At 39.9% G+C, this 14208-nt stretch overlaps 1 protein-coding gene across 1 annotated transcript in view; it reads left to right on the plus strand.

The window, feature by feature from the left end:
- The window catches only part of GTF2I (general transcription factor IIi), a 60252-nt gene that overhangs the window by 29198 nt on the left and 16846 nt on the right, over window positions 1-14208 (plus strand). The window contains exons 11-14 of the mRNA XM_010021666.1: window positions 1194-1295; window positions 7195-7260; window positions 10201-10384; window positions 12334-12392. Coding sequence (XP_010019968.1) covers window positions 1194-1295; window positions 7195-7260; window positions 10201-10384; window positions 12334-12392 — 411 coding nt within the window. The remainder of the gene's footprint in view (window positions 1-1193; window positions 1296-7194; window positions 7261-10200; window positions 10385-12333; window positions 12393-14208) is intronic.

Raw genomic sequence — 14208 nt, forward strand, 5'->3', positions numbered from 1 at the left:
ATCTAAATAGCACTAAAGCCACTACCCAGTATCCATGTTTTTTTCATGCTAGGATGTTGGTTGAAAGTCAGCTGTATTTCTTGTGTTTGTGAATTACGTGTCCTTTAACTGCTTTAAAACACTTCTGAGATTGGCTTTTGCAATACTTACTTCTGGAATGGGTAAGATTAAGACTGACAAATTAGCAATTTAGAAATTAGGCAATGCATTTTAGGACAAAGTTGACACTTTGGCATTACTTCCACCTTTTTGTAATCCAGCAGTAAAATTCATAAACTATTTTACTCTCAACAGAAAAGGTGGTAAGAGAACAGCCATTAACTGCTGTGTATATGTAAAGTCTTTTACCATAAAAATAAAAATGCTCTGAAAAGGTTTTCTCTAACAGAATATGATACAACTGCATAGGTGCAAGAGATGTCAATAAGTAATATTATTTGTCCTAAGCAAACTATACACTATGACCTGGGCAGATGTTATTCTATTTGTGAAATTAATTTTCTTTATCTGCTTTAACCATTTATTTTCTCTAAGGTTGCAGGTATTGGTAATTGAACAGTCTTAAAAACTCATTAGCTGGTAGGGAAGATCATGTTTTGGATTGGGAAGTGACTGGCTAAGTAGCAGCTCACTGGAAAAATACCTGGGGTTTGCAATTTTCCCCCCTCTGTCTGTATGTTACTAAGGTAGGGCTGACCTGTTAAATAAATTTTAGTTATCTACATCAGTTTTTTACATTGGATTGAAACCAATTTTAACATATTTGAACTCTTCAAGATAAAACCTGGCTACTGTCAAGACTTAATAATGGAAGGATACTTCCAACTAGGTAAAAAAATCTGGTCTGTGTCTACATAATTTATTTACTGATGTCATTTGCTGTTGCGTGGTCATTTTATGATCATGATATGTCCAGTCATGTTTCAGAACACCATATTGTCTTCCCTTGGATGTACAGAAGCAGCTTTGCTTTTTGCTATTCTATGATTTGTGCTGCCTCTCTTAATCAAGCTGTTCCTACTCAGGCCAGTAGCTTTCTAAAATTACTCAGATGAGTAATTCATTGCAAAGTTTGATGCCCTGATAAAGTGCAGTTCAATACTTGTATTAGAGCTCTGAAATTCAAAGTAGTTCCAACATTGCACGTGAGTTCTCTGGACAGTAAAACAATGATATTTTTATGTTTCTTTAAGATGATGATGACTACTTGCCCCCTAACAAGAGACCGAAGAACACTGAGTCACCTAATGAAGCTGCCAATACTGGGAGAAGAAAAGTGAGAGAGTTCAATTTTGGTAAGATAAGAATTAAAGATTATTTTGTCTCTCTTCTTTATTTTATGAAAAGCTATTAGACGATTTTGTACTGCAGGAGTAAAACACACCACTGCCAGTACTCATTTAAGACGCCAGGGCTCTTTGCAGAGACATTGCAGCAGTATCATCATCATCCTAGGCTGCTACCTCTGTTGTTTCTCATTATTCAAAGTAACCATCTAAATAGGCACTGCAAGTAATTTAATAAAATAAAAATAAGTCTTTATTTTTGTCTGCTAATTTCTTGGACAAAAAGATAAGACTAATTCACTAGTGCACTGAATCAAGACATACCAGAGAACAGGAACCTGTCTATCTGCTCTTTAATACATGCTGTGAACAAGATGTGCTGAGGGAGCCAGATTTGGGAAGGTAACCAAATGACTGTGGTATGGTGAGTAGACTGCCTTGATCCCTGTGGACACACACAAAGTTGGGGTCTTTCTGACAGTGTTCTTTAATTATAGCTTTTGTAAAGTTCTCACTGCAGAAATGCATCCACACACCATAGTTATTCTGGTGAAAGACACTTCCCATGGGATTTGTTGCAGTGTGTACCTCTCCTTTGTTTCTTATTTTGCTTGGTTTCTGGGCAGATAGCCCATGAATCTGTGGACTTCTGCAAGGTTCTGCACAATCAGGGACATGTCCTTTGGCACAGTGTTTGAGATGTTTATTAGGAGTGCTGGGATTTGACTTCAATTGAAAAAATCCCCATGGAACCTTTTCTGACATCTGTTTTTTGTGAAATATGTTATTTCATGCTAATTTCACTGAAAATGAATAAAACATTGTTCAGAGCTCTATTCTCTAAAGATCATTACTAGTAATAGGCAATTCCACATGTAGTCTTAGTTAGTTTTGGTTGGGTCAGGAGAACATAATGGCAACATCAGTAGAGAAGATTGAGCAGTTAATACTGCAGAAGCTTTTGCAAGACTATTTTCCCTTAGTAGAAAACAGCATCTAAGCTTGGGAGGCCAGCTTGAAGGGAATAAACAGTGAAGTGGAGAGCAAAGAGAGACATGGAGAGCAAAGGTAATTATTAAGATGATAAAAATTTGAGTTGAGCTTGCAATGTTGAGGCTCCGGTTAAAGAACATCTCACAACTTATCTGCTCCCTGTTACTTCTGAGTTGATGTAGATAATCTCTCTGGGCTGTTTTCAGGAAAACTTTCCTCTTAGCTACCTACTGTGCTGTCAGATCACAGTTGTTTGTAGCTCACAGGATTTTCAGACATCCTGGGCTTCCTAAATTGTATTGAGGTTATTAACCCTCATCACAGTTAGAGTTCACCTATAGAAAGTGGTATTTCCTAATGGTGTTGCAAGTTCTGGTTAAAACAAAATGAATTTGAGAAGCTATGGAGAAATGGACTTCATTTGCTGTAAAGTAAAAAAGAGCAACTGTTGATAGGTGCAGTGTTGCTGTTTGGACATTTCATAAGACCCCACACCTTTGTCTAATGAAATCTAGTATTGGATAATTGGACAGGAGAAAGGAGGTGTTTAATTCTATCATGAATAGCTGTAAAATGACAAGGGCGCACCTGCATCCAGAAGACTAAAAAGGAAGGTATAGATGCTTGAGAGATAAATCTGTCTCATCTGATAAGGACTTGCAGTATGTAACATTGATGAGATCCAGATGTTCGATAGCTGTGAGTCGGAGACACTTCCTGTATGTCTTGATTGAGTCAGAGATCAGGTACCCCACGTGGCCTGAGAAACTGTGAAAAATGTGCAGTGCTCTTTGTTTCATGGAAACAGGAGAACAAAGTGGAAAACAATTATTGTAACCAAGGGGAGGAATGAAAAGTGTCTGGTGAAATGTTTGATAGAAATTCTTCATCTTTTGGAAGAGATTTCCAAAATATTTCTGAACCAACTATTTAAGGTAAAAATATATTTGCTGAAAGGAACTGACTTAGTCAGTAAAAATCTCTTCCCACAATGGTTTTTGCTTTCTTAGACATTTTATTGAAAGCTCAGAAGCTTTGTTGTGTCTTGCAGTTATAGAATCGTAGAATCATAGAATGGTTTGGGTTGGAAAGGGCCTTAATATAATCTAGTTGCAACCCCCCTGCCATGGGCAAGGGACTCCTCCCCCTGGACCATGTTGCCCAAGGCTCTGTCCAGCCTGGCCTTGAACACTGCCAGGGATGGAGCATTTACCACTTCTTTGGGCAACCTGTGCCAGCACCTCAGCACCCTCACAGTAAAGAACTTCTTCCATATATCTAACCTGAACTTCCTCTGTTTAAGTTTGAACCCATTACCCCTACACCCCTATCACTACGGTCCCTAATGAAGAGTCCCTCTCCAGCGTCCTTGTAACCTCCTTCAGATATTGGAAGCTGCTCTGAGGCCTTGATGCAGCTTCTCTTCTCCAGGCTGAGCAGCCCCAACTTTTTCAGCCTGTCTTTGTACAGGAGGTGCTCCAGCCCTTGATCATCCTCATGGCCTCCTCTGGACTTGCTCCAGCAGCTCCATGTCCTTCTTACATTGAGGACACCAGAACTGCACACAGTACTCCTAGCGGGGTCTCATGAGAGCAGAATACAAGGGCAGGACCACCTCCTTCGTCCTGCTGGTCACGCTGCTTTTGATGCAGTCCAGCACATGGGTGGTTTCTTGGCTGTGAGCAAGCACACAGTGAAGTCATGTTCAGTTTCTCATCGACCAACACCCCCAAGTCGTTCTCCACAGGGCTGCTCTGAATCACTTCTCCTCCCAACCTGTTGTATCATGCCATTTTAGTGGGAAAAAAGTCCCCTTAGCTGTTGCCTCACTGTGACAGTGATGGAAAGTGTGCGTAGTTTTTCCCCATTTTGACACACCATTGAACACAGGTTTTGCCAGCTGCAGCATGCTTAGAATTGCTGTATATTTTCCATTTTATTTCCCTACAGAGTACTGTGTGGCATATTGATGGTAATGGGAATGCGCTTAGTACCTGAGCATCATTTCATGTGTGCTCTACAAGTTGTCCCTACTGTAGTGAATGTTATCAGGAGCACGTCCCCAGGGAATACAGAATGGGGTAAATTGAAGAGACTGTGGACAGCCTGGGGAAGTTTTCAGGATTGTTATTTAATGGGGATAGTGTTTCCCATGTATCAGAAGGTGTATATATAGGAATTGAAGGAAGCCACCACTTTATCTTGGTGCTTGTGGGAAAACTGAGCTGCTTTGCAGAGAGTGATTACCAAAACAGAGTATCAGCTTAGCTCTGGGGTAGGTCTTCAACTTTGCTCTGTGAACACAGTGTGACAGAAGAATGTCTTTACAGTAATTGGTCTGAAGCCAAGGAGTTAATAATGCTAACAATCCAATCAAAACCATGCCAGTTACCTGCTAATCCCTCTGAGTATTGAAATATCCCTGTAGTCTACCTTGACAATTTACTCATGAAATACAAAAGCAGCTAAAAAACCCCCCAAACTAGTGTGATGATCAAAACATGATTCAGTTTATGATTTTTTTAATAGCATTTTTCTGTGTATCTACTGTTTCAAATAAACATGCCTGTGTTGTGATATATTTGATTTTTTTAATCCCTGTAGTGTTGCCATTAGAGGGAGAGCAGCATGGAAGTAGCAGCTTGAAAAGAGCCACGTGGAATATTTGGCCAGTGATTGTGGGGTTTGGTAATTGAGAAAAATGAAGTCTTGACAACTTAATGGCTCATGCAGGAACACTCTTGTGAGCATGCTAACAAGCAGAGGGAGACCAGGCTGTGTGGGAGCAGCTCCTTCTGAAACGAAACTGCAGCAACAACTATTCAGAACAGTATTATTTATATACTTTTATATGGTTGATTTGTAATGTGGTATGACATGCTTTTGGCAGTGCTCCCTCTGACAAAAACCATCCTGACATTTCATAGAATCAGCTAGGTTGGAAAAGACCTTTAAGATCGAGTCCAACTGTTCCCCCAGCACTGCCAAAGCCACCACTAAACCATGTCACTAAGGGCCTCATCTCCATGGTTTGTGAGCACTTCCAGGGACGGTGACTCCACCACTGCCCTGGGCAGCCTGTTCCAATGCCTGATCAAAAGGCACAGGACATTGTTTGCTGAGTTTGCCTTGGAGTTTGATGGACTGAAGGGGTCTCAACTATGTGACAGTTTTCTTTGGGTAATAATCTACCATCACACAAGTGCCCTTCAAAACCCTTGACCCAGAGCTGTCCATGTGTGTTCGCCAGCTCTGTTCAGGAAAGTGGGGTTAGGCCACTAAATTCTGACTCATTTTCCAGACTCTTGCTGGTAAAGCTGGTGTTAGTCCATGTTCAAATCCATTTGTCAACAGAAAACACTGTCAGAGGTTGTGCTGCAATCAGGAAGAGCTTCATCCAGCTATATGTCCGTAGTCAAAGGGGGAAGTATCACAAGGTTGAAATGACACAGGAATAGAAAATATTGAGCTCAGGATTTTTTATCAGCTAAGAATCTGTGCACTGCAGAATAGCAGTAAAAAAGGGTGGCAGAAGCAATTAAAGCAATTTATCCCCAAGGATGTTATTTCAAAATACAACCAGGTGAATTGATATAGGTGATATGCCAGGTGACTAGTATGAAGAGTTTATGTGTGGATGCAAGGCAGCATGCCAAAACACCCTTTCCCCTCTAAACAAGGTCTTATTCTTACCCACGTCTGAAGCATGCTGTCCTGTCTCATGATATCCATGAAATTACATTAGAAAAATATAAGCTTAAACATGGAAACCAAAGTTGTCTATGTTGGTTGGAGAATGAATATTTAAACCCTTTTCAATACAGACTTGAAATTCAATTCCCTTTGTTTGATACAAGAATTTTTTGACAACTGGAAGTGTAACAGCTTGAATTGCATCATTTTTTTTGACATCTGTCGTTACTTAGATTCAAGTGTTTGGTGTAAGAAATAAGGTGTAAGTACACTTGCTTATTAGCTTATTCTTCAAAGGCCAGCCAGCATCTGGTACCAGCTACAAAAGAGTTGTGGCACTTTCCTAAAAGCATTGAGATAGTACAAAAGGCTTTGAAAACATGTGCTCTCTGTGACAGGCAGAAAATTAGATGCTAAAATTCTGCTGTTTAATCCAGCTTTCCATGGAACACACGATTGGATTTGGATAGCTTCTGTTTTGCAGCCTATAACTGCTTTCAGAAATAGGATTTATGGGGATGTTTTGCAACATCAGGACTTAAGAGAAATACTGGATTAAGGTAGAGGATGGCACGATGCCTCCTGACCCAGATAGCTGTACAGATTTGCGCCAAAACAACTTCATATACTGTCTCTAAGCTTTATCAAGCTTCACTAATTAGGTTTTTCAGCACCCAGATTTAGATAATTATCAACAGCAGCTGCAAGCTGACTTTACCCTTGTAAGTGGTGGTAGTGAGAGCTGCTGACCGAGCTTTCGAAGAGAAACCATTTTTGAAAGTTACCTTAGCCTGGTTTGTTGGGTTGTTTTAGACTTGATTTAACATATGCAGATGTTGAACCTGCAGAGGTTTAGGAATTCATCTTAAAGATTTCATTCTATACTGTTTCTTTCTGAAAGTATCTATATAATTTAAGGTATAGCCCATAGTATACTCATAGAATCACAGAATGGTTTGGGTTAGAAGCTCACTGAGTTCCGACCTTTCACTAGAGCAGGTTGCTCCAAGCCCCTGTGTCCAACCTGGCCTTGAACACTGCCAGGGATGGGGCAGCCACAGCTTCTCCAGGCACCCTGTGCCAGCGCCTCAGCACCCTCACAGGCACCTGTGTGTGAGTGCATAGTAAAAGCACACTGCATTATTTCAGTTGGCGGTAACATAGATTTTACAGAAGATTCTCAGTTTGGGTTGTAGTCTGACGTGTCCTCTTTTCCTTGCAGAGAAATGGAACGCGCGAATTACAGAGTTGAGAAAGCAAGTTGAAGAGCTGTTTGAGAAAAAATACGGTATGAGTTACCCTCCTTTCCAAGCAATTGCCTCTACTCCTTTGACACCTAAATCACATGTTTTTTGTTGGTTCAGGAATACACAGGTACTGCCAGCACCAAAGGGTTAAATATTATCAGAAGTCTTAAATCTGGGGAAAGAAGCTTTTTCAATGAGCAGAGTAATTTCAAAATTGGCATCTAAGTGAGAAATTTTATTTTATCTTTCAGCTGTGCTGGGTTTCCTGGAGCTCCAGCATGCTCATGTCTTGGGCACCCACATTTGAGAGAGCTGCCCTTTTTTCTGTATTTACACCAAGTTCTTCAGTGAAATGATCTTTTAAAATGGCTCTGAGGAGGGATTACTACTGATTGACTTTTTCTCTCTGGTTATGATTGATCTGCAGTGAAGCAACAATCATATGCTAATGGTTCCTGGTCAGAAAAACAAGCACATGTCTTAGACTTTGGAATTTGTCTCTAGATGCTGCACCTAGATGTATTTCATGTCCACATATCACAGCCTAAAACTGTATCATCAAAACTTTCAAAACAAATAGTGATGCTTCTCTGCTGTGAAAAGTGGAATTGCTGTCAGAAGGGACCTTGTGATTTGGAGTTACTACATGTTTTGGGTGCGACTAGCGTCTGATATGTAAACAGCCCACTGAAAGCAATTCACACCAAGTAAAAGCAGTTTAGAATCTGATTCACAGTATTTTAATTGCTCTAGAAAGGAGCATCATTCTGGGTAAATTGCTTTAATTTGGGTTTTGGTGTTCACATATAACCAGCCTGAAAATCTCCTGTGGAGTCTGTTGAATACAGAGCTATTCCTGCCTTTCCATAACAGGCCATATGGTCTTAAGTTATGCCCTTTTTCCCTGTAGATGACAACATTTCATTGATTCACAAACCAATTCTGTATCAGATTCTTTCTGTCTGTATGGGCATGCAATTTCCAGTTTACTGAAATGAGTTATGGATATCCAGCATTCCTAGAATGCTGCTCGGATTTGATGGCTTCTGTAGCTCCAAAGTGTTCGAGCAGTGTCAGTTACTGTCATCCATTGCAACTGACATGTCTGAAAATAGATTGTTTTGTGTTTAGATGTAAGCTAAATGGGATTACTTTTTAGTATGGCTCACAAATATAGTCTAATTTATGAAAACGAAAGCTATATTCAAGATTTCTATTCTAAAACATGTAAGGTTCTAAATCTAAGGGGCCTCACTGCAATGCTGATCGTGTTCTTAGGCTGTCTGAAGACTATTTGCTAAAACATTTGCTGATTTAAGAGAAATAAAGATTTTCACATGTAAAAATGTAGTCACTTATTTAAACAAACAGGATTTTTGTTACTCTGAAGCTGTTCTTTCTTGATGCTGTGTAGTGATCTAGATGTCCTTGATCTTTTTTCCTGTGGCTGTGGTTCAAACTATCATTTCCATCTGAGGTTCGTCTGCTGAACTTGTTATGCTTCTCACCACTTGACACAGCAGCCTCCAGGGTTGAAAATAACATTTTTTTTCCCCCATTTTTTGGAAGAGGACTATGACTGCAATAAAAACCTAATTTAATGAAGGACTGGTGTGATACACTGATACACAACAGCTCTTTCAGTGATTGTTCTGCAGCTCCTTTGACACTGGTTTGAACAGGATTTCTTCAGTCTATTTGCTAAGTCATCTTCAGGTTCCTGTCCATCTCTCTATGTATGGATTCTCTCTCCAGTTTTGGCCATCTTGTATTTGGCAGTTGAAACTAAGTCTAGTTGAAACACAGAGTCTTTACAGACCTCTTAGAGTATTATCAGAATATAAGACTTAGATGCATGCAGTATTTTCAAAGCTTCCCTGTTTTGTGATAAACATGCCTAGGAACTGTTCTGCTTTCAAGTGGTTGTAAGAGTATGTTACTCAAATGCCTTTAAAACCCAGAGTGTCTTATTGCTTTTAAGAATTTGTGAGTTAATGTATAAGCATTTTGTATATACCACTGTCAGAACCACAGGCTGCTTTCACATTACCTTAAATTGCTTGAAAAGGTGCCCTGTGGGTAGTTTTACTTTCAGAAATGCCGCAACATCACTGTATTCTTTCTTAAATTGGCCTTCGCTTCACTCTTCTTTCCTCAAATAGTTTCTTGCATTTAATTTCTGGAGCAGAACAACAGAACGTACCAAACTCTTTGCAGACCAGTCAGATGGTAATAGAGAGTAGTTCTTGTATGGCCTGCAGAATTAACATACCCCTGTGAGCATAAAGAAATCAGCCCTCTTGATATTTGCAAGCCATGATGTCTGTGTTTGCAGCCTTATAGGTGTGTTGATATGATACAGTCCTCATAACCTGAAGAAATACACTGAAGTTATTTTCCAGCTGTGGGCAAATCTTATTTGTTTTTCATTTACTTCAAAGATTTCAATTAGTAGGGCCATGCTTTAGAAGTATACTGTGTATTTCATTAGTGATCCCTTGGCTTTGTAAAATACACCAAAGCTATAGGAATTCACTCAGAAGAAGGGATGTGTGCCCCTTCTCCAAGGCATTAATGACTCTTGTAACCCAGTAGTATTAATGAATAGTAATAATCAGAGCTAATGATCTGAAACATGCTTGGTTTATAATTAAGTCCAGATAACTTAATCTTTCAAAAAAACAAAACCAAAATAATGTGAAACTTCGCTATAGCAGATGCAGTCTCTGTTATTAAATGTTTACAGGGTAAAAGGAAAAGCAAATCTGCATACGTAAGCAGGTCTGCAACTTGTTTACTGTGAATTAGAGTAATTTTGCTATAAAACAAAAGCCCCCTTCAGTGAATGCTTGCATGTTTAAATGTGTTAAGGGAGTTATTGCCTGTTGCTGGTTTTAATGTTTTTCAGAGTGATATCAAACAGATCATTTGAGTAGAGCCACAAGTTAGTGTAATGATTTTATTCTCCTTTTTTCTTGAAGCACAAGCCATAAAAGCAAAAGGTCCAGTGTCTATTCCATACCCACTCTTCCAGTCACACGTGGAAGACTTGTACGTGGAAGGGCTGCCAGAAGGAATTCCCTTCAGGCGGCCATCCACCTACGGCATTCCCCGTCTTGAGAGGATACTTCTAGCAAAGGAGCGGATCCGATTTGTGATTAAAAAGTAAGGAATTTCATATTTGTGTCCCTATATTACTCATTATTACTTATTGTTTTCTACTGGATCCACTCTGCTTTGTTTTATCTTCCAGAACTTTCAAACTGAGTGGTGGCTGAGATCTAGACAGGTCTCTTCAATAATATGGACTTCTTGTCATAGACAAATCTCTTTGTACTATTTTAATCTCTGTTACATGTTGAAAGCCATTGACTTGGGGATATTTTATGCTATGCAAGGATCCTGGCTTAAATTTCAGCTTGTGCTTTTATTTTTTTCTTGCTGGAATGCTGTATCAAGGTGTCTATGGCTGTATCTATATAGCAACTCCCAGGACTGGCTTGAGGACAAAATAGCTACGGCTTCCTGTGATTTAGTTGCATCCATATCCTGTGTCTGGAGGTAGATCAGATAGCGTACATGAAGGGAGGAGACCTTAGATGTATGTAGAAACTTCTTGAGGGCTCCACTGCCTGCCATAGCAAGCCTGGCAAGGTATTGTCTGCCTTGAAAGTGAGGACATGAGATGCTCTGGGCACCTTCCTTCGCCTTTTCCTCCTTCCTTCGCCTTTTCCTCCTTCCTTCGCCTTTTCCTCCTTCCTTCGCCTTTTCCTCCTTCCTTCGCCTTTTCCTCCTTCCTTCGCCTTTTGATACTTCCTTCGCCTTTTCCTCCTTCCTTCGCCTTTTCCTCCTTCCTTCGCCTTTTCCTCCTTCCTTCGCCTTTTCCTCCTTCCTTCGCCTGGCAAGGTATTGTCTGCCTTGAAAGTGAGGACATGAGATGCTCTGGGCACCTTCCTTCGCCTTTTCCTCCTTCCTTCGCCTTTTCCTCCTTCCTTCGCCTTTTCCTCCTTTCTTCCTTTGGTGTCTTTCCTAAAAGAACCCCAACATTACTTCCTGCAAAGGCAGGTGGGATTGGAAGGGAGCCTGGACCAAGTCTGAATTCCAGATATGAAGGGAGAGCTGCTGGCACCTGTAGATGCTGAGTGCTGGATCTTGGAGCTGCAGTGCACTTTGAGACCCAGTACTGTGGGAATGACTGTGGCAGACTGATACGCAGCTTTGGGAGTTGGTGGATATGTACCTTTGACAGTTTTGTGCTTCATTTCAGACAGTTGTGATGTTTCACACCACAGAAGCTTCATTTACAGCTTAAATGAAGCTTCTGTGACTAACAGCTGACATTTTACTATTGTTCAGTGGTGTAGCCAAGTGTTTTCAAAGTGGATAGCAATGTGCTGATTGCAGTGGTCAGGCTCATGTCTCTGTGCATGCTGTCTTTACCACAGATGCTAACTTCTCAAAACGTGTATGTTCATCTATATGTCATCCTAATGCCTACAGATAACCAGAAGAGATGGAGAGTAGATCTACCTTTTGTCTCACTTAAAATTGGACATTTTGAGTAGTTTTTTATATTCATGCAGTGTTGGCACTTGCTTTTGTCAAATTTGTCTTAGTTGTTAACAGTAATTAATTTATGCTGTTCATGGTTTTTGTAATGTGTGGTAACCAGAGCAGCTCAAAAAACAGTTCAGCTCAGTGAGAAATGTCAGAATTTTTAGATTTTTGTGTTTTTCGTATAGGTAGAACTCGACGTATTTGGGAAACAGAAATGTCTGCCTTGAGATTTTAATTTTTAAAGGTTAAATTTTTGTTTTGCTCTTTGTTTCTAATGAAGTGCATCTCAGACTTAAGAGATAGTTTTAATGTCATCTGTATGTTAACATGAAATGTTATGACTCAGGTGAATATGGCAATGGGCATGAAAAGTATTTTTGTCAATAGGGTTTCAGCCAACTCTAGAACACTCTGGTGTTAACTGGAATTTAATGTTGGGGATCTTGATGTCCCCTGTTTTGTTTTGGTTTTCTGATTCTTCAGTGGTAACTTGAGGCTGTAACTTCTGGTTTATCAAAGTGTATGTCACTGTGAAGCACTTATCTTTCATCTTCTAGGCATGAGCTTTTGAATTCAACACAAGAAGATGTGCCATTGGACAAACCAGTTGCAGGAGGTATGTGTGAGTTGTACAAGTACAGTGTGATTTCCTGTTACTCATCTTCATAGTGGTGTCTATAGTTTTCGCTGTCATAGTAGTGGCTGCCATTTACTTTTACTAATAACACATTGCAAGTAGTTCCTCTTGTTTTGCATCTTCTTTAGCTACCAAGTGACAGCAATTTTCCCCTGACTGTCCAAGCCAGTGGTTACTAACACTTTTATCAACTGATTTGATTCAACTGGCCAGAAGGAAAAACAATGAGCTAAGTATTAGTCTGTTGAGATATAGAGAAAATGCAAATTTGATAGTTTACTGGGTAGGAAACTGTATGATGGAATAGTTGCTTATATAAGGTACTTACCGAAATTAGATTTAATTGGAATGCAGTAATGAACATAGTGGCTACAGTGATATTTATTATTGTAGAATCTGACTTGCTTGGATCATGGGACTTTTTATTTTTCCATTTTCACACAGTAGTGCAAACAAAATGCATTCTAACCAGTTTTGCAGCAGATGCATGCTCTAGAGTAGCACCCATGAACTCATTTCCGGGGAGGAAAAAGTTCAGTATAGAAAGAAAAAAATCAAGTTTTGAAATAATTGTGCCTTTGCATGGGCTTTTGTTAGTAAATTACTTTTCTGGGCTTGTTTTTTTTCTTCAGTTGTGTTCTACTGTCTTCTTGCCCTTCAGTGTGGTTTTTTAATTGTCCAATTAAAGGAAGTGTTGAAAGCTTCTGTGCCTGAACCAATGGTAGCAAAAAAATTGCTCCCAGTGCCACAATGCTAACTGGCAACCTCAGCCTGCTTGAACTGTGAATTTTTACTAGTACAGAGAAATTCTGAGTTCAGACAAGGACACAAGCATATAAATGGTAGTATCTGCACTACTTGCAGCACCATTATATTCTGTTATATACTGATAGTCTTCTGTTGTAAAAAGTGTATCAAAGACTGTACTTAAAGTGAACATTAAAGATCTAAATTATGTCACGAGGGTGTCACTTTAACATGTGTGTAGGAATTAAACTTTTCCTGCAGTCTAAGTTAACCTAGTGTCTTGAGTCTTAATAAACTACTGTTCCTTCGAGCACCAAATTTGACTACAGAAATAGTAGGTAGGCTGATGACTGAGTCTTATGTAGGTTTTAAAATCAGCCCTTTTCTCCATTGTTTTTGTTGTATTTAATATGGTTGTACTAATTATGAAGACAAAGCAGGTACACTATATATCCCGTAAAGCCCTTGCAGCTAAGAGAACTTGTGGTAACTCGTTTTTATGGCACAGTGTTATGAAGAGTCACTCTATGTTGCTTGTCTTCACTAGCTTGTAATGATAGCATATTCATGTGTGACCTCTGCATTATTTCTGAGAGAACATCTGTGAAAGATGTTAATCCTATCATAGGGATCAGAAGACAGGAGCTGTCTGAGCCTCCTTCCCTCAGTTTTCTTTTCTCCCTGTTTGGATTCCCTCTTTCCCAGTAGCTCTGCTGCTCCATGTGTCTGCTGCTATCTCAGGAGAGAGCTGTGGAGTACTAGCCCCTGCTCTCAGCTCTTTGTGGCTTCATGCCCAACATCCTGCTCTGTCCATAGCCCCTGCTGGCTTGTGTCCTGAGAAGGAGAGGAATTGGGATGAGCACAGAAGCTGTATTTTGGTTGGCAGAAGAAAGGTAGTTTGCATACCTGTGGGAAATAGGCTTGTCAGGAAGATTTTATAAAATGGCCTCAGCCCTGAAGCCCTGAGAAGACTGATACTGGCTCCAAGACAAACCAGTCAAGCAGTAATGGTTTGCTTCAGGAACGGCAGGAAAAGCATAAGCTAGGT

The sequence above is a fragment of the Nestor notabilis genome, unplaced genomic scaffold, assembly GCF_000696875.1.
Source record: "Nestor notabilis isolate BGI_N333 unplaced genomic scaffold, ASM69687v1 scaffold29, whole genome shotgun sequence".
Classification (NCBI taxonomy): Eukaryota; Metazoa; Chordata; class Aves; order Psittaciformes; family Psittacidae; genus Nestor; species Nestor notabilis.